Raw genomic sequence first — 24,821 nt, 5'->3', positions numbered from 1 at the left:
AGGGGTAGTAAATAAGTAAAGGTGACATTTCCCAATTAAGTTAACAAAGAAAGTCTAATAAATTTAGGGAGGCAAGGAAGTGTATAGTGGAGGAAAGATAAGGAGGAGCGAGAAAAGGAGATCGGAGTAAAACAAACTCTTCTTTCATGCCTCTTCATAAAATCATGTCTATGGCCCAAAAGAAGGAAACTAGCTCTTTTTCTCCCGCGATTTCTATTACGTTTTATTGTTCTGTTCAAAGACTTCAGATTAATTGCTAGAACTTCAAACAAATTAGCCTGAGTTAGCATTCTTTTTTTTAGAACAATTGCATAACATGTTGAATACAGCTAAAAATTGAGTACTGTACATTTCAATATCACTAACTGAATAAACTTCCAATGTTCTGAGCTAGTATTCTTAGCATTGTATGTAGCACTGTAGTTCAGCCACCCTATGAGTTTAGCATATTTTTGTAAACTAAACTAAGAATCTAATTAATTATGACCTTTTTAATGTAGTAAAATTTTTATTTGAATTCCAAAATTCAAAATAAAGAATAAACTTCCAGAAAATAATTTATTTTGAGTTGTGGAATACACATAGGCTCAGTATTTTTTATTGCATGGTCTACCAGTGATGTTTGTTTTCTGTCGTAATAAGAATGTTGATTTATCCTTTTATTTTTACTGCTGTTGCTACTATTGTTGAGCTAGAGAAAGTCACAGAAAAAAATTAAGATAAGATTTATTCTTGATTTGACTGAATATTTGTATACTCTTAGATACCTGTTCTCTGATATCAAGACTAAAATGAATGAGAATTCAGCTATATAGGTTTGTAGTCTCTGAAATTTAATCACAACCCAGCTGTACCTGTCAGTGTGCCATTTTGTTTTGACATCAAAGTGAAATGGTTTAAATGATTTCTCTCTTCTTTGTAGCCATTGTCAAGTATAATGATGATTACATGGCTTATTATGTCTTCATGACTTTTTGGTAGGCATTACAGATAACAAAATCTGCTCTCTAAAGCAGTCTAGTAGGCAGCAGAAATTTTGTAGAAAACCAAAAGTTTATCGAGCATTTTTCCCTTTGATTATAATGCTGATAACATAAACCATTTTTTAAATATAATTTTGCATTATATTTCTGAGTCATCATAATGATTGATAGATAAATATTAGGAATAATTTTAATTTAATAGCTATTTCCTATTGTAAAGCCCGGTTTGCTGAATCAAATCTCTAAAAATGCTACTGAAACCTAAGACGTGAGCACAGTAATTGGAAGCCATTATTTGAAACAAAGTTACAAGGGGTAATTTGCTATGCTACAATAAAACATGCATTGATTTTTCATTTAAAGAAATTGAAATAACATGGCGGAAACATTCTACTTTGAACAGTATCACAAAACAATAAGAGATATTTTATTGCTTTTGTGTGTAAGATACTCTTGTCAGTTTTCACACACCATTAGGTTTAATCACTTTGAGGTATATTATATAACTTGGATAGATTGATTTGTAAGATCTGCACTTGCTAAGGACATGTGAATACTATATATACATATACATTATATAATGTGTATATGTGTATGTATATATCTATATTTTGTGTGTATGTGTATATGTATTTGTAATGTAGAATTTCTTCAGCATCCCACAAGGAATCAGTTGTAAAGTTTGACTCAATGTCTTTTTAAAGCTACTTGACATTTACTCTTTTCCTCCTCCACAACAGTTATTTCATGAAGTAGAATCCCTTAGGGAGAAAATATGATTTAATATTAATGTAGATATAAAACCAAAAGAAACAAAATACGTGCATTTGTACTAAATTGAGAAATGCCTTTGCTAATAACCCATATAACTATTGCTAATATATAGCGTATTTTAGTGAAATTTAGCATAATATTTCTTAAGGAAAATATATTTCTGCCTTTTTTATCTAAATGAAAAATATAATCAATGCCTTTTAATAAATGTATAAATATGAAATATTTTTAATGTATAAGTTTTCATTTTCTAGAAAAGTAGGACAATTATTTATATATTGCCTGAAACAATGCAGAGTATCATCTACTGGCATCATCCAGTCATACTATTCATATTATCTGACTAAGAACATGCATGTATATGGAGCTATATTTACAAATACAAAGACATGTATTCTCCTTACAGAAGACGATCTCATTTGATCATTAATCCAAATACCCATACGCATATGTGCACATTTTGTGCACATGTATTGTCACACATTTCATTTAATAACTCACTAGTATATATGGAAAATTTAAGCAAATTTATCCCTGGAGATGACGCCAAACATCTGATATACTATACATATAAATCAAACACAATATACAAACTGAAAAGACAAGTTTCAGCAGTTTTAAAAAATAAACAAAAATAGGCTGTGCGTGGTGGCTCATGCCTGTAATCCCAGGACTTTGGGAGGCCGAGGCAAGTGGATCACCTGAGGTCGGGAGTTCAAGGCCAGCCTGACCAATATGGAGAAAACCCCATCTCTATGAAAAATACAAAATTAGCTGGGTGTGGTGCCACATGCCTGTAATCCCAGCTTCTCGGGAGGCTGAGGCACAAGAATCACTTGAACCCGGGAGACAGAGGTTGCGGTGAGCCGAGATTGAGCCATTGCACTCCAGCCTGGGCAACAGGAGCAAAACTCCACCTTAAAAAAAAAAAAAAAAGAAAAAATACTCTCACCTTTCACTAGGTGTCGGAGAAAAAGCATCAGATCACTTCTACACGTTGAAATCCAGGAAATGTAAATATTAAAACATGAAACTGAAAATAAAAGCAAAACTAGTAATTAATTTGTAGACATTTTAAGAAACATTTTTTCAAAGTATTTGGTGTGAATTGGAACAATTACATATGTGTTTCTCGGGTGCTGTCAATTGAGTCTTACAGTGAGCAGCATCAATTTTACTGGCATATATACTTATGTCTTTTGCCAAATTGTTTATTTGTGAACCATAATACGGAAGACAAAAATTTAATTTTGTCATTTCAATCTTGTTTTATCTTTCCACAATCTACTTTTTAATTCGCTCCATTGCCATTATCAGCAGCAGTATTTTTATTGCTATGTAAGTATTTTATATTTTGAAGTTTCTTTTCCAACAGGTTGTATTAATTTCCTAGGGCTGCTACAACAAAGTACCACTAACTGGGAGACTTAAAACAAGAGAAATTTATTCTCTCATGGCTCCGGAAACAAGACGTACAAAATCAACATCTAGCAGGGCCATGCTCTCCGTGATGGTTTGTTCTTCATTTCATCCCATCTCTGTCCTTTTCAGTCCATGTTGGCAATGTTTCTGTTAGTATAAAATTCTCAAAAACTTTGTTCATCTTCTGTGGTGACAGGATCAACAATAGACAACATAGTTCTCTATAGATCCTTCCTCAGTAACTCTATCACTAATCCTAACCACTGTTGAAATGGTGGCTTGGATCCTTAAGTCACTTGCTTAAATCTCTAAAGAGATTTGCTAAATCTCTTTAGCAAATGGTTGTTGAGCCATACCCTTGACTCTGTTTCCAAAGCATGCTATCTGATTGACAGCTGAGAATTTTTCAAATCAAGTGCTGCTTCCCTTTTCCTTAAGAGTTCATTCCTCAATTATTCTCTTTTCCTTTAATTAATTTTCTAAATTTTCTTTTCCTCAATTATGTAATTTTCTCAATTACAAAAGTAACTGCAGCTTTTGCCATTAAATAAATTGCCAAAAATGCAAGTACTTTTGCACCTAGCTAATATAAGCATCAAGAAGTAACCACATCACACATATCACACTTAGCTTGGAGATCTGGGCTAAGTATCCAAGTTCATCACTTACAAGTTCTACCTTCTACTTAGTAGTAGATTACAACTTGGCAAAGTTTTCTGCCACTTTATAACAAGGATTGTCTTACTTTCAGTGTCCAAAAAATATTTCAATTTGAGATCATTTCCATTTATGACTATATATACGTATATATATACGTACATAGTCATAAAAAAGCTTTCTCTGTAGCTTTGTTTGATATATGACCATTTGTGTGTGTGTGTGTGTGTGTGTGTGTGTGTATATAGTCATAATAAAAGCTTTCTCTGTAGCTTTTCCTTTGCTTTTTTCTGAGCCCCCAGCAGAATCAACTTTAATGTCATTATTCCCTTCAATAGTACATTCAAAACAATGTAGGCTTTTTCTATCAAGTACCTCAAAGCTCTTTTAGCTTCTACCCACGGCACAATTCTAAAGCCACTTCTACATTTTTAGATATTTTTTATAGCAGCATCTCACTTCACAGTCCCAAAATTAGTAATGGTTTTCTAGGGCTGTTATAACAAAGTACTACAAACTGTGTGTCTAAAAATAACAGAAATTTATTATCTCATAGTTCTGGTGGCTAGAAGTCCAAAATCAAGGTGTCAGTAGGACCATGCTCTGTCTTATGGTTCTAGGAGAGGACCCTTCCTTGACTCTGGTAATTGTCAGCAATCTTAGACACACACTTCAATCTCTGTGTCTATGGTCCCATGATGTTCTCCCTATGTGACTGACTGTCTCTGTGTCTCTGTTTTCCTTCTTACAAGGACACAAGTCTTTGGATTAAGGCCAACTCTAATCCAGTATGACCTCACCTTAAGTAATTACATCTGCAGAGACCCTATTTCGAAATAAGGTCATATTCTGATGTTCTGGGTTGACATACATTTTGGGGTGGAGGGCAGTATCCAATCAAGTACACAGCCTATAGCTGTTTTTTCTTCAAATTGGATGAGATCAATTTTTCTGATTAAAGGAGTTGTGTACTTTATATGACTGCTTGTATTATTTTAAAAATATGTGACATATTTTGAATATATCTAAATACATTAGATATTGACGATGGAGTTTGGATTATTAACAAGTAAATGTAAAGTGCCCTCTATATAGTAAAATGATTAATGGATATTAAAAAGTCTTATTGTTGGTAGGATTGAAAATCTAAGAGGGTCATGTTATATGTTGAAAAGACAAATGAGTTTGGTAACAAAGTAAGAATATACGAAAGTCGTAGACTTTAAGCTTTTTTTATACGTATTTGGCAAGAACTAGTGCTTTTTCAGAATTTCAAGATGAACATAATAACAAGGTAATTTATAGATTATTCTTTTTCCCTAAACAAACATTCAGTATATTCTGTATTCTCTTTACTCTATTAAATATTACAATAGTCATCATTTAAATACGTGTGTGAGGCAGACTTATTTTCAGGTGTTTCCATCTATGGTGAGAGTATACTTTAAAAATAGGACAGAAACTTACACAAATTAAACACAAAGCCGGGGAAAAACAAAAGAACGAAAGAAACATCCCCAGGGCAACAGTGAGAAAAAAACCATTTGAGCTGCTTGTTATTAATTGCTCAACCTGTTTTACCTTGGAATCCTACATAATTACATTCCAGGGGAGGGGCAAACAACAGATGTTGAATAAAGGTTGAATCTCAGAAAATGAGACTATTTTAAAAATAAAGTTACTCTTGCTCACCAACAGGCTTTTATTTTTTGTTTTTGGCAGGACTTTTAGGCAGCAATTGATTTCTCATATTCACCGTGCATTTTTGCATTTCAATAACATTAATGCAAAATAAAATGTTCTTTTTTTGTTTGTTTTAGTCTAAGAAGTAGATCAAATATACCTGTACATAATATATCTAAGTTAGAGGCTCATAGAAAGCAAAACAAAAACAAAAGCAAGAGTATATCACAGCATTTTCTTAATGTTGTATTACATACATGTTTCACGTCAGGTAAAAAAAAGAAGATGTTACAGAAATATATATATATATATCTGCATAATATATATATATTTCTCATTACTAAAGTCAGTACATTCTTAAATTAGGTGACTGAGTAAAGGGCTAAATTACAAATAGTCTCTTGTTTCAAGTTCTAGACACCATATATTGTATAGTTAACGTTAAGATTCAGTACACATTTTTATTAAAACCTTGGTAACTAGGAATATTATAGAATAGTTTGTGACTTTAATTTTTGGGGCCTGCTTGTTCACATCTTCTATCCACTATTGCAGAAAATTATTTGATTTAAGCTAAATGAATGCATCATCATCATGAGTGTATTTCTTCCATGGACCTAGGAATACATCTGGTTACTTTGCACTATTTTCATCTCATCTAAACTTAAATACCCCCAGAAAAGTAATTTTCTTCCAATAAGACTAAGTCTTGTGTACCTGGGAAATACCAATGACTATATCTTTTAGATATTCATCATTCTAAGGAATTTTAATATAAAAGTTAAAATCAATAGAGAAGGATTCGTAATTCATTTGGCCCTTTTTCCTACTTGTTTTTTTCTATTTGTTAACTAAAAATATTTTATTTTTCAAGCATTCCCGACTTTGCTTTCCTTTGCTATCCTCACCCTACACACCATCACAAGTAGACTTCAGTCTGTTGATCTGCTTCCTCCAGGTGAGCAATTTCTTCATCTGCTAGCTTTCTTCTCTGTGATCCAAATTTTACTTGTTAGATGATAGCACTCATAAAACTATACATTTGCAAGGCAGAACGTGTGGACCTTATTTCTTTAAAGGAAAATAGCATAATAAGTGAGTAATTTTCTTTATTGTTTCTTCATTAATGCTCTTAGTATTTCAGGAAAAGCTGTATAGTGTTAACTGTTGAAACAAGAATCTAGTCTTACACCAGGTTTTTCATATTTGTTATTCTTAAGTGAGTGTAAGTGGGCCAAATCGTAATTATTTCATATTTTGAAAATTCTACCACTTATATTAATTTCATTTAGGATATAGTGTAGAATAAACTGATGGAATGGAAAGTGGGCTATACGGGAAAGAAAGACTTACTATTTTCTTTTGGTGTGAGTTGTTGGTGTAGATGCATTCTGCTTCACTGTTACCACCCGAAGAAATGTTTCACCTGAGAAACTGAGTCCCCAAATTCCTCTTTACTTTTGGACTCAATTACACATCATATTAGCTAAGTGCTACTTTGTGAAAATACGATAAAGACTTCTTTACACAATACTTTTAAAAACTTTACATAGCAGCCCCATATAGTTTCCTAAAGGCAAGGCAGAACCAAAATTATATAAATTATAATGGCTAATTAGGCTAATGAATATTTAAATCACTGGAACTCCATAAATTATGCAATATATTTTATTCTCCAAGTATGCACTAGATGTGATTCAGATAATCTTGGAAAACACATTAACATTTGAAACAACTGGAAAAATTAAGTAACAAACAGAAAAAAGTATTCCTATCTCAGGTGAAATTTTAGCTCAACATATTATATTATTCTATGTCTGGATATCATCCAAGTCTCTGAGTCATTTGAAGGCTTTTGAGAGATTTGATTAGTTTCTGCATAGTTTAATCACTACATAAGGAAAACACTTGCTACTGGAGAAAATGATTATATCAGGTTGTTGCTGTGTTTGAAAAACATACATATATATTATAGCAATCTAAGAATCGCAATTTTTCTTGCTTTATTCATGCCAGAGAAAGAGACAAGGTTGCTTTATTTCTTGTATGGAAATGAACGGAAATTAGAGGAAAAATACAACAGCTTTAAACAGACAAGGTTGTAGTTGGGAAAGTTATAACTGTCCTTGATTTGGGGGTAATAAGGTGAGAAGTTTGAAACACAAGCGTGTGCGTGTGCATGCGCACACACACACAAATATATAAGGTCTATTTAAAGTCTTCCTTGTTACCCTTGAATAACTGATTTCACATTGATTAAATTTTAATTATTTGGGAAAAGAGTTATATATTTTCATTCAGCAAAAATTAAATTCAAAGGTATCATTTATAGCAATACATCATTTTGGATTTTAGAATGTAAATTCATATACATTATTTCATGTGTTCTTAATATATTTCTCTCTTGATCTCACATCCATTTCCTGCTCAAGTGTATGTGAATGCTCAGTGGTGCACACATGCACAGGCACATGCACACCTGTGAAGAACCGTGGCCATTTACCAACAAGAAACACAGAGCTAGTGTTGTGATTGAGCCCCAGGAAAACTGAAGCTGTTGTTAGGTAAATTAAGCCTGATTTTATGTCCACTAAGTGGTTCTCAGAGATTGTTGCCTTTAGGCAAGGCCCCTTCTATTCATTTCCATCTGGCATATGAATGTAATTATTTAGTCATGTGTATGAAGGATGCATGCATAACTATATGTACCTTTGCTTTTTAGCTGTATTCCTTGGGTGATAATTATGTGATAAATTTGAAGTTATCTTTTTAAACTTACATTTTCTCAGTTAAAGTATCAAGATAATCAGCATAGCAAAGCTTGCAAGTATTTTCTATGAACATATATACTATAAAACTCTTCAATTTAGAATACAACTGTTGAGACTACTGAATGTAGTTTTGCATATTTTTATTATCATAAATTACTATAATATAATAATTTTGTCTCTGTTATAAAATAATCATAATATTTTTATTTTTGTTTAAATTATCTCCCAAATAGTTCATATAGATATAATCTTTGTGTTTTATAGGTAACAAATACATCAATGAGTTATGTATCTTAGGATGTATAGTTTTTAATAAATTCTTAATCTAACAATACATTATTTATATTTGGGATTTTATGCAGATATACTTACCTTTAGTAATAAAACAACTATATTCAGTAAGAAAAAAAGTCTAAGTTTCTTTTTATTAAGGACTGCTAACCTAGTAATTTTTCCATTTTATAATAATACCAGGTAGGTTTCCTTTGTGATCACAAATACTTTTTTCATTTAAACATTGAGCATTAAAATAAATATATTACTGGAAATTTGTCAAATCAAATAGTTTAATTGTAGTTCACTTATGGGTAGACCTTGGATTTTAATGCTGGGTAGCTTTATCTCAAGTCAAAAACTCATCTGGACCTGAAAAATGTACACATTCAAGGTTAGAGTGAAACTTACTTAAGTTCAAGTTTTTTTCTCCTTTGTGTAGAGACTTTGTGATCCCAATTATGTGTCGAATAGAAGTGTCCACATTCTCCGATTGACTTACTAATTATATTTCTAAAGGAATTTTAGGGTCCAGTTAGAAGATTACTGCTACTTTCCTAAGCATTATAAAGAAATTTGCTGTGAAAACAAATGTAAAAATCTGACTTGCTAGAATTTAAGTTTATTTATTTTTTAATATTAGAATTGCTTAAAAATTTTATTTTGGTCAGATTGTGGAGGTCTTAGAACACCAAACTGAATAATTAATCATACATCTATTTTTGATAATGAATATGAAAATTGTTAAATGACTCCTTGAAAATACTTTGGCAGCAACAAAAAATCACTTATTTCTAAGATTGAATGAAAAGATTATTAATAAGAAAAACTCAAAAATAGCATGTTTGAATTAAGAAAGACGGTCTTAATTAGTTCTTCTGTTATATCAACATGAATTCCTTTTTAGATTAGATTCAGATTGCAAGTCTGAAAATAAAATAATTGCTTATATATTTGTATTTATTTTCAAATCACAGAAAATACTCTCCAAGATGAGGAAGTATTTAAAACATCACTGTTAGCCACTTTTTTGTCTCCATACTGCATGTTGCATGGTACCATTTTCTTTAAAAACACATTTTTATCTTTACTGTGATTCAGAAACAGCCCTCTCCAGTAGCTTTTTTGCCCCTCAGTTTGATTACATAGCAGGATAATCTAAAGAGCCACATCTCCTCTCTTTTAATATGTAAATTTCCTGACCTCTTTTTACCAATTTCTCCATTGCTTCAGTGTGTTTTAATGATTACAAAACATTAAAGCTGTTACTAGAAAAATGACTTGTCATTGCCAGTAAAACCTATTTCAAGAAACATTTCTGTATATTTACTTTAGAACATGGATATTGAGTGCATTGATTTTACTTAAAGTTTTATTCTTGGGATGAACCAATTGTAGAGGATAAAACACATCAGCTTCCAATAAATTTATAGCACAGTTACAGGTAATAAGAACAGAATGGTTTTAAAGAGGTAATTCCAAGAACAGCCTTTATTCAAAATGTCAGTTGTCATTCCTTTCCTACTCTTTATAGATACTTTTGACTATTTAAAATAATAGTAGCCATAAGATTCACAGTTTCAGCAGCTTAGTGGTAGGGGTACTTGTTTGAGTAAGATCAAGGCCAAATTGTTTAGGTCCAAATGCCTGTATTTTATTCTAAAGTTACCTTTGGAAATTATCATTTTAATTGTCCTTTCTGAAAGATTCCACTTCATAGGAGATATTTGTATGTATTTATTAAAGTATGTATTTATTATTATTTTTCTCTGTGTGTGCATGCATGCACATATACACGTATGCATGAACGCATTGAGGGTATTTAGCTTTAGTTTTTACATTTTTGTTATATAAGTACTTTGTGCAGAATCATTTATAGAGTAGTATAGTTTCCTATATATTTCTCACTCATTTGAATCTTTAAAAAACCTTTTGTATTACTTCTTTCTTCAAAAGTATAATATTTTTGAAAATATTTGTCTGAGCAAGACATCCATCTATTCATCTAAACATGTTCATCTAATTTGAGTTAACAAAGGAAACCTTAGATCTATCCCAAATAGAAATCTTTGAGTTTAATAAATAGCTTCTGGAAACTAGAATGTCATTAAAAATATTAAATATTAAAAACATTCTTTAAAAATCTATCTTCTGGGACTCCCATATCCTATTGGCAGAGGTTGATTGCTAAATAATAAGCCAGAGAAGATGAACTGCATCTGAATTAACTGTTTTCTGAGAGTGCTAAAACTGACACCTGATTCTGCTTGCTTGTTTCTAGCAATTGAAAACAAGAGCTGCTAGAAACAAAATGAACAACAAGATTTAAACTGGTAAATAGATATACATCCCAATAGCAATCAGATAGCAGGCAGAGAAAAACACTAATAAGACTCTCTTGCTTGCTCCTTACAACGAGTTTGGCTTAATAGGCATGTTTTCATTGACCTTCCTTACAGGATTACCACTTTGCTAGGAGGATGACTTGAATCTTAAATGTATTCATCCATGTCATCAAAAACGGTGTCATTATCAAAGATGGGGTTAGCTTACAGAGGCAATAAAAGCATAAGGAAAACATCCTCTGTGAAGATGAAGAATAGTAGAATACTTAAACAGTCTTGGGTCTGAAATTCACAGTATTTTTTAAGTTGCTAGAATTTTAAATTTGTCCTTGTAAACCAGACAGGTTTTGCTAACTACTGCATGCCGGAGCATAGGTTTCTCACTGCATATAGATCAGGTTATTTTGGAAATTGCATTAACTCTTTCAAGACTCTAAAATTACAAAGACTTATTAATTAGTTCATATGTTGATGATAGCTGTTGGCTAAAGTGTAAGCTACAGAGACAGCTCACTTAAAAGAGAAAACTGTCTCATTTGACACAGCAATGCAGTAGAGAAAAAAAAGACAAACGTAGCAGAGAAGAGAGAAACCTATAGGTGCTGAGGTGTAGTTTTCATGATACTCACTGTTTTCCATAATTTAAAATTATAAAGAGGTGGTTATTTAAATATAGGCTTTGATTTCAATAACAGTGTTACTGGTTTAAAAAATTTCCTAAGGGGAAATTATTCTGACCTCCAAGTTCGAGTAGAATATATGCCAGGCTGGATTTATTTATCTCATAATTTAAAATGGTATCCTTAATAATAAATAGAGAACTTTATATTTTCTATATAAACATTGTTTTTAACAGACATCTGATGTTACTGTAAATAATGTGTATCTCACAGCAATAGACAGTTATAATGTACAACTTCATTTGGTCCTGGGATCACTCTGAAAACTGACAATATAGGCTCACAAACGAATGGTAATGAAATGAGTAATATATAAAGTATATCATTGTTCTGATTATAGGCTACCCATAGTATTTGATAACTTTTAATTTAATGATGCTTTCCATCAATTAAAGCATTTTGTTCAAATTCAGAAGTGTACATTGAGTGTGTCATATATTCAAGGAATGGAATGCTGAAGAATATACTGTAGTATCGTGATTTCAGGGAACTTTAGGGTCTCCAGGTAAACAGATAAAAAATAATAAGGAATGCAGAGTAATGCTGTAATATATAATTCAATGGGAAAATTGTTACATTATCTTCAAATAAAATATAAATGCTTATTTAGAAAAAAATGGAATTTTTTAAATTTCTTGTTCTTTATATAGTGTATCAAAAACCTTTTAAATGGAATGGTGTATCAAATTTGAAAAGTGTTCTGAGATTCAACATCCATCTTATGCGTTGTTGTTCCCTTGGCTTTGTTGATACCGTTTTTACCTCTCTTTTGAATTCCTCCTTTGTTCCAGACTCTCCATTTTCTGGTCTTCTAAAATAATCCTTGAATATTTCAAATATTTTATCATATGAAATGTTATGTTTGGTTAATGATAATAGAAAATTAGAGGAAGAGGGAAAAAAGATAAAGTAGATATAGGAAAAAGAAATATTTTCTAATGAAGAATTTAACAATGCAAAACTTATGCTGGTAATGTAAAATACCAGTTTAAATGTAGATTAAGGCTTTCTTTAGTTTAGAAGAAGCAAGATGAGATGAAAGCTGAAAGCTGAATTTGAGGACTGGAATGCCTATTCCAGCGAATCATTCAGGTCTTATTATGTCTGTTGGAGATACTCTGGCTTAAGCCAAAAACTCCAGATATCTGTTTTTAGAAATAATGCTGATTTGGATTCTATTTACCCTACAGCTCATCCCAATTCTGTAGTTTCATAAATGGTGTCTGATATCTTTCCAATCAACCACCCAAATAATTCAAAAATCTTTGAGACATATGATACACTGCTACATTAAGTTTGGTCTTTTATTTAGAACTTTCCCATTCTTTTTTCAGATCCTAGCAAATTTTCTCTTCATTGTTATGTCGTGTTGCCATTGCAGCTTAAGTCCTTTGACCTATAAAGCTGGTCTGTTACTGCCCTGTGAAGTGCACATTCCCATGTGAGGTGTGTTTCTTTTCTTAATCTTTCTTTACCTGGACCGCCCTCTTTCTGCTCTCCACTCTCTATTGAAACCCTGATCAGCCTTTGAATCACAGATCAAGCACCACCTCTTGCATAAAGCCTTTCACAATATTACAACCTACACTTTTCTCTGTATTTCTGCTGCTTCACATTCATATGACATAGTTCAAAATGTAATTGATCATGAATATTTCCCATGTAGCTGATTTCACATCTACTTTTTAGTTTCCAATAAGAGTTTACACTCATCGGTGAAGACAGATAGTCTTACAAACTTCAGAATTTTAAAAGTAGATAGACGTAGGTTTATTTACCACAGGCCTGTCTCCAACAAAGCACTCATTCTACAACGTTCTATCCAAGATACCCCTCCTTGAAAACTTTCAGTTCCTCAGCAAAGTGTGGGAGGTGTGTAATGCATTTTTACCTTGTAAATTATTGTGTGTAACTTCTTTAAAGTAATTGCTGAACTACACATATCTAATGCACCCACAAAATGTGAGCCGTCTTTACACTGGTGGGACATTTGAATTGTATTGTTTTTCCTTGAAAGTGTCTGTCAGCGCACTTTTCTCAAAGTGAATATAAACCTTTTTCTAGTGGTATAGTATTGAACTTCAGCCAGTTCTCTTCAGGGTACCTGTTAGGAAAAAGATGGTTCCATTTAGCTGTGCCTTTGCTTCCAAGCGTCTGCTGCTGCCCCAGGTAATGGCTGTGCCTACAGAAGGGAACTCAGGGAAGGGACAGGTTAAATTTCCAATGTTAATCTCAGAGTGGCATGCCATGGTACACAAATTATATTTGTGCCGTAAATTCCCAATGCATGGCTTAGATTCTCATTGTTTTGTAGTCCTAGCACTTCCGTATGAAATACTGTTTTGCATTTATTCTTTATCATGTTTCATTTCAATTTGTCTTAAGTTCTGTTCACCTTAGAGCACTATCTACGTGTGGTCAATATATATGCCAGAAAATTCCACTCTGGTAAACATTTTACTATGTCCAAAGGGTCACAAACACTTAAAACCATCCCTGAAGGTGTGCAGGTGCATTGAATAGTAAGTGTGAATGCTCCAAACTGCTCCAAATACCCAGCTGTGATTGGATTCACTTGCTTATGATATAGGACAGTGATTTCTGGTGTCTGAATGCAGCCGTGGCAATACATTCAAAAGCATTGTGTGATGCAGGTGCACGCTAGAGGATTGGTACTTCAAAGCTGCTGTGGTTTGACTATTTGATAGTATTATAACAACTTCCTCTTCAAAATGTGCTCTCTGCTATCAAAAGCAGATAGAATGACACTTCACAATGTAAATTCTGGAAGCCAGATTAGCAGTGCGTACTCCTCAGAATGTATACATTTTTTTCTCATAGTATTTTTATTATTTGAGCTATATTTTAAATTTATAATTCTTTATGGGACTGATTTCTTTAAAAATAATTTTAGTTCCTGGGGTCCTATGTCTAAGTTTTCCTCGTTATATCACCGCCAATATGTGAACAGGCAGCTTCATGAAATAAGCGTATCATAACAAGATATATTTTCCTCATTACATTAAAAAATAAAAGCATCAAAAGACATTCTATATCTATTTATCTGTATATTAGTTACTTGATTAAGAAACAACATGTATCCCTGTGTACAAGTGAGACACATGGGAAATACAATGCTATAGAAGAGTACCTTAGTTAAGCAAGCGATGGATTCTCCGATTAACATTTTTTCTTACCCAACCCTGTTCTTCCCTGCATAAAGGATAAAACAAGCTTATTTAAAATGGTGCTAAAATAAAACTTGGAAGTAGGAAAAAAATTCCGGGAAATTTGTAATATTAGAATGCCCATTTAAAAATCTAGCACAGGAAAAAATAATTTTGATACAACTTACTTATCCAGAACTGTCTCTAGAAATAATATTGAAAGCAAAAATTTTACTCCTTATAGTCAGATAGTGAGAACAGAATATTTATTTTTAACAATATACAGGTAAATGGGACATAGAAGTCATAAGTAGAAATAATAATGTGTATGAATATAGATTGTTAAGGTACCATTTATATGGAATGATTCACTCTATCATTAAAACAAGTGTAAAGGTTTTATAGGATGGGAAAAGAAAGCAAGTGAATAGTAATCAACATAGCCATAAAAAGAAAGAACTGTTTATGTTAGAAAAGTGTCAGTTCACAGGATGTTGTAAATTATGTCAACTCACTGAAAGAAAAATCCATCTTATTAGAGGTATGTTGGACGATTTTCCAATGAGATTTCTATTTTATCATTGATGTTTTGTCTATGTTAGAATATATTGGGATAAACTGCAATTTGTTGTGATCATAGGAAAGTGTTTGCACATGCATGTGTGGGTAATTGTGTGTATGTGCTGAAGAAAGAAAAAGGCCATAAAATCAAGGTATTGTTATACCATTAAAGCCTCTTAACAGAAAACTATTACTGCGCATGAACTTCCAGCCAAAGGTCTTGGTTTGGCTTGGTTTGCAGAGAGACAAAGAATTTGTGATGGGTACTTAGCTTAGATTCTGCAGAATTAATCTACAGAACACTAGTGCAAACCATAAATAGAGACGAGTGCTTGCTTTCTGATTTTCCAGACAGCTAATTAGATATTATGAAAGCTTACATTGGTGAAAGAAGGTAATTATATATATAAACTTTGTTAATATATAAACAACTATGTAAAATATTATTTTATTTATAATAATAAAATATTGTCTTATTTTTGTACCCCTTATATTATGAATTTAGAACTTCCTGGGATTCACCTGTATTTCTCTTATGGCAATTGCTTGCAGTGTTCATAAATGCATAGGTTATGGATTTAAGATTTTCTATTTTATTAATGAATTTTTAGACTGTCTTGGAAAAAGCTAAGTTTTATCACAAACATAAAAATAAAGGTTTGTATACAATATGAATATGTGTGCGTGTGTGTGTGTGTGGTTTATGGTGCAGGTAAACTGCGAGTACTATAGTCTTTTGAGTTACTTCATCTGTTTTACAGAAATGTCATATAAATTAAGAGGCACAATTGAACTAATTAAGGCTACTGCATTTAGATACTTCCCTTTGAGGCCTGCATAATAGTCAGATGCAGCAACAGGAGTATAGAAAGTGATTCTTAATACTAAAAAAGTGTTTAAAGTTATTTGAATGTCACATGATATTTCAGGGAATCATGCTTTTAAAGGATTAGACACTATAAACTAATAGTTTATAACTGTAAACACTATAGTTTACAGTGACTAATATAGACAGAACTGCCCACAGTTCCATCTTGTGTACTTTAGAATTGTTTTCCTTCTGCAATATAAACATGCTTATCTGTGAGTATCTCTCATCTGCATACTATTTAGATTTTGTTATGTTTCCTGGCAAGGGATGCATTCTGTGAAGGGGTAATCATGTTATATTGAGGAAAGTAGGAAAATAAAACTAAATAATCTCTTGGTAATCCCAGATTGAACCTGAAGAAAAAAAGAAAAAAGTGAATATTGGGTCGACTATTTTTGATTTGATTTCTTCTGTTCAGGATTTCTGGACTTTTTTCTGGTGTATACATTGAATATATGAAATGGTGGCTATCTAAATAATTTGCTTTTGTTTTCATTTCCACAGCTTATAATTCAACATATCTATTCCAGAATCCATTCCCCTTAAAGTACAGAGAGCAGTTTGACCATCTACCTTAGAACTGTAGGGCTTAAGTAAATACTCCTCAATGTATTTAATATAAATATAAAAAATAAAAACAATAAAAATTGTATTATACACACTTAACTTATTGAGCACATTTTAAAAAGCAGAAGGTACACATGGCAGAAATACTGCTAATACAACTTTTCTTGTCTTAAACATACCATGTCTTTGTGGCAGCTTTCCCTCCTTCTCCCTCCACACTCCACTCTCCCTTCATCTCCCCGCAGCCCTTGAGTTCCTCTCATTCTCCTTTCCCTCCTTCCCTTCACTTTGTTTTGCTTCTTCCCTTTCTACTTTCTTCCTTTTTTCCATTTGTCTTTTTTTTTGTCCAACCATTCATTGTATATTATCTGTCTCTTCTTTCTGTATTTACCTATTCATCTATTTATGTTTCTTCAAAAATGATTTTCCTCTCTCACAAATTCTAACTTGACCCTTAGCAGTTAGAGTTCACTTCGTGCTCATAGTTTCTGCTATTTGTACAAAAGTGTCCATTCAATTTTCTTCACTGCCTGTGAACTGCTGCCATCAAAATTATAGTCTAATCACAAGGTGAACAGCTTGTAATGTATCATAATCAATACTCAAAATGTACCCCCCACGATGTGACATAAAGGGGTTAAGTAAAATGCTGCAGATTTTCAGCAGTGACAAGCAAAAAATAATTTTATGTTGTTGGTTTCAAATTCAAGGTCGATTTACACTTTCATACGTCTGCATTATTCTCTTTTTCTCTCTCTTAAATTCATATTGAATTCATTCAGTGTTAGCTATCCAAATAGCTACAATGAAAAGCTGGTCAATATGAAATGTGAAGCTACATTAGCATATTTTTGAAGACAGTGTATGAGTTATAAATGAATTTTAAAAAATAAATGATGCTAGAAGATACAAAGTATTACTGAGTGAAATACATTGTAAAGTTTTCTAATTTTCCTTCTTTTTGAAAGATAAAATTTGTTGAAAGCTATCTATTTATTGAAATGATATTATATATTTTTTTAACATTTACTGACAGATATAAATAAGGTAATATTTATGATTCCCATTTAGAGTAGGTAAAGGAAACATAGACTGATACCTGATATTGAACCTTTCTTTTTGCTTTTCTATGTATTTATTTACTTATTTATTTTGAGACAGGGTTTAACTCTGTCACTCAGGCTGGAGTGAAATGGCATGATTACAGCTTACTGCAGCCTTGACTTCCTGAACTCAAGCCATCTTCCTGCCTCAGCCTCCGGAGTAGCTGGGATGGGAAGCACGCACCACCTTGCCTGGCTAATTTAATTTTTTTTTTTTTTTTTTTTTTTTTTTTTTGTAGAGGGGCATCTTGCTATGTTGCCCAGGCTAGTCTCAAACTCATGGGCTCAAGTAATCCTCCTGCCTCAGACTCCCAAAGTGCTGGGATTATAGGCATAAGCCACCATGCTGGGCCAATATTGAATTTCTGATACTCCCTTTTAAAAAATTTCAGCTCTAATTTAAATACATAAATAGAGGCTTCTGAATAAAATTAATGCCTAGTTTCTTCTGCTCTTCATGTCTGTCTAACAGTCTTTCAATTTGTAGATAGTAGATGCACTGTGAGACTACTTTTCAGCATTCTTTCCTGCATAATAAATTTAACAGTGAATATTTAATTTACTCATAAGAAAACATTTCTTTTAAAAAATGACAAAATTAAAATAGAAGAAAGATACCTAATTTTTTTTTATGTTTCACAGGTGTGAATAAATAGTATAGTATCTTTGTTCTGTCAAGACACCATTTGATTTCTTCCAAAAAAATTTCAATCTCTTAAGAAATTATTTTATCTTAAAACCTTTTGAGATAAAACAGATTGTGGGCTTTTTAATGTAAAGAATTATTTACATGTTTTAAGTATAAATTTAGGTTTCATATATAGCTTTGAGAAGTGATATACAAATTTATCAATGCTGTTGCATTTGCTGCTATTTTAAATACATCTTTCATGTGGAAGTCTTTTCTTGCACAGGACACTCTAAATTTGTGGGGATCAACCAGCATCAATTAAATGGCAAATCCCAAGAGCGCCTAAAACTGTAGGCACTTCTATTCCCATTACGTAAAGGTAAACTGTAAATATCCTCTCCTAAAAGTAAAAGTCTCTGATTTAAAAACAGTCATTAACCACAATAGACACAACCACTTATTGAAGAAAGGGACAACTGGGAAGATATAGCTCAAAGTTATGGTTTAAAATATTGGGGTCAATGGAAGTATGCAGCTGTTCTATAATTAAGGATTTTTTTTTCATATTCCACGTTCAGCATCTGTGAAGTAGAGATCATTAAAAGAATGTTTTATTTAGATTCTCTATTGGCAAAGGAAAAAAGTAAAAATTCTCACAGAAAGTATTATTATTTAAAATGGGAAATCATGATTTGTCATTCATTTTGAACTACATCTGTTGAGTAAATGCATTTTCACCTACTTACACCCAAAAACAAAAAGCTGAACAGAAAACTGATTACATGATCCATAAGCCTATCTAATAAAATAGGAATGTGCACTTTTTGACAAGCTTATTCATAATACATTCTGATAAAAAATTCCATTTGCCACTCTCAGTAGGAAAAGCAAGCATTTAAAGGAAACCTTTTATTTCATGACTGTCATCCAAACAACAATTACAAGCATATAGTGATAAAACATTTTTTAAAGAGCAGCTTAGAATTTGTTATGGAAGTTTACAATCCAGTTTTTGCCCTGTTATTTGATTTGAAAAAAATAATACTGATAATCTTTTTTGAAGTTCACTGTTTCTAGGATGAGTTATAGAGAACAAAGACTAACTGATATCCCCAGGAGTTTAGTTTACAGTGATGATCTGTTCTACTGAGAATGATTCTCCAATGGCCACCTCTTACTTCTTCCCACGCTATGGGAATTCGTTAATATCTAGAGAATAGGCTTAAATTAAACCATTGTCTCAACCAGCAGGTTTATGCAACCATCCTGAAATGTTTTAATTATTGTTTTCTTTTCCTTTTTAATTAAGAGACCAGAGGTCAAGCAAGCCCATTGAGAGCTGATCACAGCCTCTGTAGAAATGTAAAGAAAACCCTAATGATTGGATTTGCTGTTTTCTCTTTTGTTTTGCAGAACCAGAAGAGTGTGTTAATTGCACAGATGAATGCCGAGTGCTTGGTCATTCTGACAGGTGCTGGATGCCACAGTTCCCTGCAGCCAATCAGGCTGAAAATGCAGATTACCGCACAAATCTCTTTGTACCTACAGTTGAAGCTAATGTTGAGACTGAGACTTACGAAACTGTGAATCCCACTGGGAAAAAGACTTTTTGTACATTTGGAAAAGACAAGCGAGAGCACACTATTCTCATTGCCAACGTTAAACCTTATTTAAAAGCCAAACGTGCCCTGAGCCCTCTCCTCCAAGAGGTCCCCTCAGCATCAAGCAGCCCAACCAAGGCATGCATCGAGCCTTGCACCTCAACAAAAGGCTCCCTGGATGGCTGTGAAGCAAAACCAGGAGCCCTGGCTGAAGCAAGCAGTCAGTACTTGCCCACTGACAGTCAGTATCTGTCGCCTAGTAAGCAACCAAGAGACCCTCCCTTCATGGCTTCTGATCAGATGGCAAGGGTCTTTGCGGATGTGCATTCCAGAGCCAGCCGGGATTCCAGTGAGATGGGTGCTGTTCTTGAGCAGCTTGACCACCCCAACAGGGATCTGGGCAGAGAGTCCGTGGATGCAGAGGAAGTTGTGAGAGAAATTGATAAGCTTTTGCAAGACTGCCGGGGAAACGACCCTGTGGCTGTGAGAAAGTGAAAAAAAAAAAAAAAAAAAAAAAAAGGCATTGGCATTTTCTTGTCTCTTCTGTTGATTTAAAGATGATTCCTCCTGGTGATAACCCATTTTACAGGGATGAAGAAAGACCAATGCTGCTTTAAGGCTTTTAGTGAACATCTGAAGTGCCCACAAGTATGTTCTTTCCACTGCTGTTTCTTTTTCAGAGATAACAATGGTTTCGTTTTGACCAAACTTATATTAGGACAGAATTATTGATGCTTAAAGAGAAAAGAAAAAAAGAGAAGAAAAAGGAGAGAAGAAAAAGGAGGATGAGAACAATTACCTTTTGACAATCTGTTAGGAAGGTATGCAGTGTGAGAATTGAAGTATTTCTGATCACTCTCAGACTGTCCTCCGTGATTTATGCTGACTTAACTGTTTACCTATAAACCCCATACAAAGCAGGGTCATAATTTGTGATCTGTGGTGGATTTCTAGCAGTCATCACAGGCTTCTACTGAAACTCCTGAAAAGACCTTGCAGTAGTCCAAGCTACACCAAACATTAACACATATTTGTGGTAAACATTTCTGTATAAAGTTACCTGACACACATATAAACACAAGGAACATTCCATATCATTAGTCAAAAACAAAAACAAAAACACAAAAAAAAAAACCTTTGGTCATTTGTAAGACATCTCATGTCGTATAAAAGTTAAATGTAAAAAGATATAGTCCATTTTGTCCTGCACACACGTAGACTAATTTCACGTCATTAAAGGAGAAGAAAATTTAAAGATTTAAAATGCCTATTTAGCATTTTAGTGTCCAACAAAGATTTAAACAATGATGAGTATGTTTTAAATTTGACATAGAAAAGTTCTAAAAATTAGTTACCATTGAGTGGTAAGATTCAGAGAAAATTAACTTGATTAATATGTTTTATTCATTTGTGGACACTAAAATAGCTCAGGAAAGTTGAAAATGTCTTAGACATACACAAGTCACATGACCATTTAAATGTGCAAATGTAAGAAGATTCAATGTGTTTACATCAAATGACATATTTTTATTGATTTATTGCAGATTCAGTGCATATGAGCCAAATTGTTGAGTGTATAAGAGCTATATTGTGTATTTTATTAAATTAATATATAGTTGTGTTGCAAAAATATTTGGGCTTATATTGTAAATGGCAAGTGTTGCCTCGGTAGCTGTCGAACTCTATGAGTTTTGTTTTTTCCTGCTTCCTTTTCCCCATGGAGTGTGGGAAGCAGTGCCTCAGAGCGAAGTCTCTTGTTTAATGTATAGTCTACCAAGTACTACAGTACATAATCTGTTCAAAATGTGTTTGAGTGAGCTGATGGAGCTAACTGAAAGGTCAAAAAATACATCCATCAGTCATGGTTATGTGCAAGTCCTTGTAGAAGATTTTATTAAAGTCATGCTAAATCACAAGAATTAACATTTGTACCAATATCTGAAACTTCTTCATGTTTTTTCAATAACATACAGCTTCTGCCTATGTAGATATTATACCATCAGTTGGTTCTCAAAGTATTTTAAGTGGTTCAGATGCGTGTTCCCATTATATTTCAAAAACATGACAAATGCTTTAATGCATGTATGTACCAGCAGTGGTTACTTGCATTGTGTAGTGTTTTTCAAGAGGTCTGTGTCTTAACAAAATGTTTTCCTTTATCTCAGTGCTCTTCTGCCTCTTTTTGTTGGTGTCCTTTGAGAACAATACACCTTCTATTCCTTCATTTGGTTACACCTTTTCTTGTGACATTTAGTGAGTTTCAAACTTAATTCCATATGAGGCTAAGAAACCTCAAATTTCAGGAATTGGGAAAAATAAAATTAGCACTTGCAGAAGTAGCAGCAGATGGGAAAATGCCTTGATTGACATTTTTTTTTCAGCATTTAAAATTTTTGGCATTTTACAGCTTCATGACAAACAGTTTTGTGCCCATACCTTAGAAAATGTGGTGCTGAGTTAAATAAAGGCTGTTTGAGCACTGGAGCAGAAAAATGCATTATTTGCAAACTGGTGGAGAATTTTGTGCCTTCTCTTCTGGCCACCAAGCCAGTGTAGAAACAGCATAAATGTCATAAAAAATCTTATATTTAAAACAAAAACAAAAGCAAAAACAAACATTGAATTAAATTAAGTTTTGTAATTTTAAACTTTAAAAACTTCTACTGAAAATACTTTTATCAAATGCCATCAATATTTTAAACTGTACCTCATTTGCAAAACTGCTTTGAGAGGGAAGAGTGGACAACTCCCATCAGCCTTATTCTCTTGAGAACTATATTTTGGTTCCTAGTAACAGCCTTTCCAAAGCTCTACTCTTGGTTTTTATTACTCATAAATGTTTAAATTAGAAAAGAAGGGATCTTGTACATGTGAAACCTAATTGACTCTCTATATTTTGGACAATTTATGTATCTGAAATGTGTTGTCTCTGTTATATGATGTTATTTTTGCCAGGAGACTACAGGTTGATTTAGCTCGATAGCTGAAATTTGATGGAAAACTGATTTCCATTTAGTCTTACCAAGTGTTGCCTCTCTCTTACTAGACAGATAACCACTTAGTAAAATCTAAAGCAGTATGTAAATGAAATCAGCAAAGAGAGTAGGGTTTATTTTTTAAACATTCTTAATGCTAAGTAACCAGTTGTTCAATTTATTATATGTGTCTGAGGACATTAAAACACCATAAGATTTTAAGAATTGGTTGTGCCAATGTGTGAGGGATTTACCTTTAGGCTCTCTGTCACCAGTGATTTACTAGTGTTAGCTGTTTAACACATTATCTGTATTTAATAGTGATTATTTATTTACAAGTTGGTGGTAATACAGCAGTCAGGACTCTAAGCTTTTATAGATGAATTGAAGAAATCTCGCTTTCATTCATTTAGCTGGCAACTGCCTTTATCACAGACCTCTGGTGCTTGGCTTTCAAGGAAGCCCATGAGATGCCAAAATCACACCTTTAGGGAGAAACTTGCTCTAATAGGTGATGCATGAGTAAACAGTGAGATTTGAAGGGGTTTTAGCATAATTCAGAATGTGAAAAAAATATCAGTTCACATCTTTCAAGTACTAACCCCTCAAAAATATCCCACACATACAAAATATGTGATGTGATACTACTTTAGGTCTTTTAGGTCTTTAAGTAACTGAAGTTAAGCACAGGAAAAAAAAAAATCACTTCATGGAAATTTCAGTAAGAAACCCAAACTTCTAAAAATTGCTTACAGATGAACTAAAAAAAAATAAATAAATAAGCAACAAAATAACCTTTTCATCAGAGTTAAAAGTAGTGAGAATCTGTGTTAGTTATACCTATACCAAAGTAAACATTAAAGAGACATATCATGCAATTTCAAAGAATTCTTTCATGCTATTTCTTAACCTGACACTTCTAACTTTATTGCAGGCAATAGACAAAGATTGGCTCACTACTCCATAGGTTAATTGAATTCCTGGTTGAGAAACTAACTTGTTTTGTTTTCCAAAATTAGCTGAAATCTTGTAAAACTTGACTTCCCTTTAAAGGATCTAGACATTGCTCAATTTAAAATATGGCACCATAAAAAAAGCCACGTAGTAATAGAGCATATGCTTTTTTAGAACCAAGTTAAAAGCTGTTTGTTATCTAATAGAGTAGAAGTTACTGAGTTCGACAAATAGACAGGTCTGGCATAATATATGCCCAGTCATAATTGCCTGATTATGTTCTTTTGACAACAGACAGCATTTATCAGAGCATTAATTCAAATGAGAGTTTTGGCTATCAAGATGTGTTGATTCGAAATATAATTGAATGAGACCTGATTAAAGTCTGACTGTCCTGGCCCCAGTGTTTTGCAGGTTGGATATTTCCATTATCAGCCCATCACTCCATAAGGTTCTTAGCTGCACCAAGTGATTGGTGAACAAGGACAACAAAAGCAGCATACATTGTATGGATTTATCTCAACGCTATTGTTCAATGGCTGTGTTTAATGTGACCTATCTGGAAAATGAGGACTCTGAATAAAAACGATTACTAATAGTGGTGTTGCCTTCCCTTGAATTCATTAACACAGAAGGGATGTGTTACACACTGCATATCACAGGGACCCTGATCATGATTATTTTAAAAAAGCAAACTGTGGCATCACAACTCATTTTGCTAGTTATCTGCTTGACAGTAAAATAAGACTTAAAAAAAAAATACTTGATAATATCACTAGTTTCTCAATAGAAGTGGATTCGCA

General features: G+C 32.9%; 1 protein-coding gene across 2 annotated transcripts in view; it reads left to right on the top strand.

Moving 5' to 3' along the window:
* Positions 1-24,616, top strand: part of PCDH17 (protocadherin 17) — a 94,307-nt gene extending 69,691 nt beyond the window's left edge. For both annotated transcript variants that reach the window (XM_030922406.1, XM_010375349.2), the window contains exon 4: positions 19,902-24,616. In XM_030922406.1, coding sequence (XP_030778266.1) covers positions 19,902-20,584 — 683 coding nt within the window. In that variant the 3' untranslated portion in view covers positions 20,585-24,616. The remainder of the gene's footprint in view (positions 1-19,901) is intronic.
* Positions 24,617-24,821: the final 205 nt, after the last annotated feature.

This window comes from Rhinopithecus roxellana, chromosome 18, assembly GCF_007565055.1.
Source record: "Rhinopithecus roxellana isolate Shanxi Qingling chromosome 18, ASM756505v1, whole genome shotgun sequence".
Classification (NCBI taxonomy): domain Eukaryota; kingdom Metazoa; phylum Chordata; class Mammalia; order Primates; family Cercopithecidae; genus Rhinopithecus; species Rhinopithecus roxellana.
Note: the sequence above shows the minus strand (reverse complement) of the source record. Positions and strands in the feature narration are given on the sequence as shown.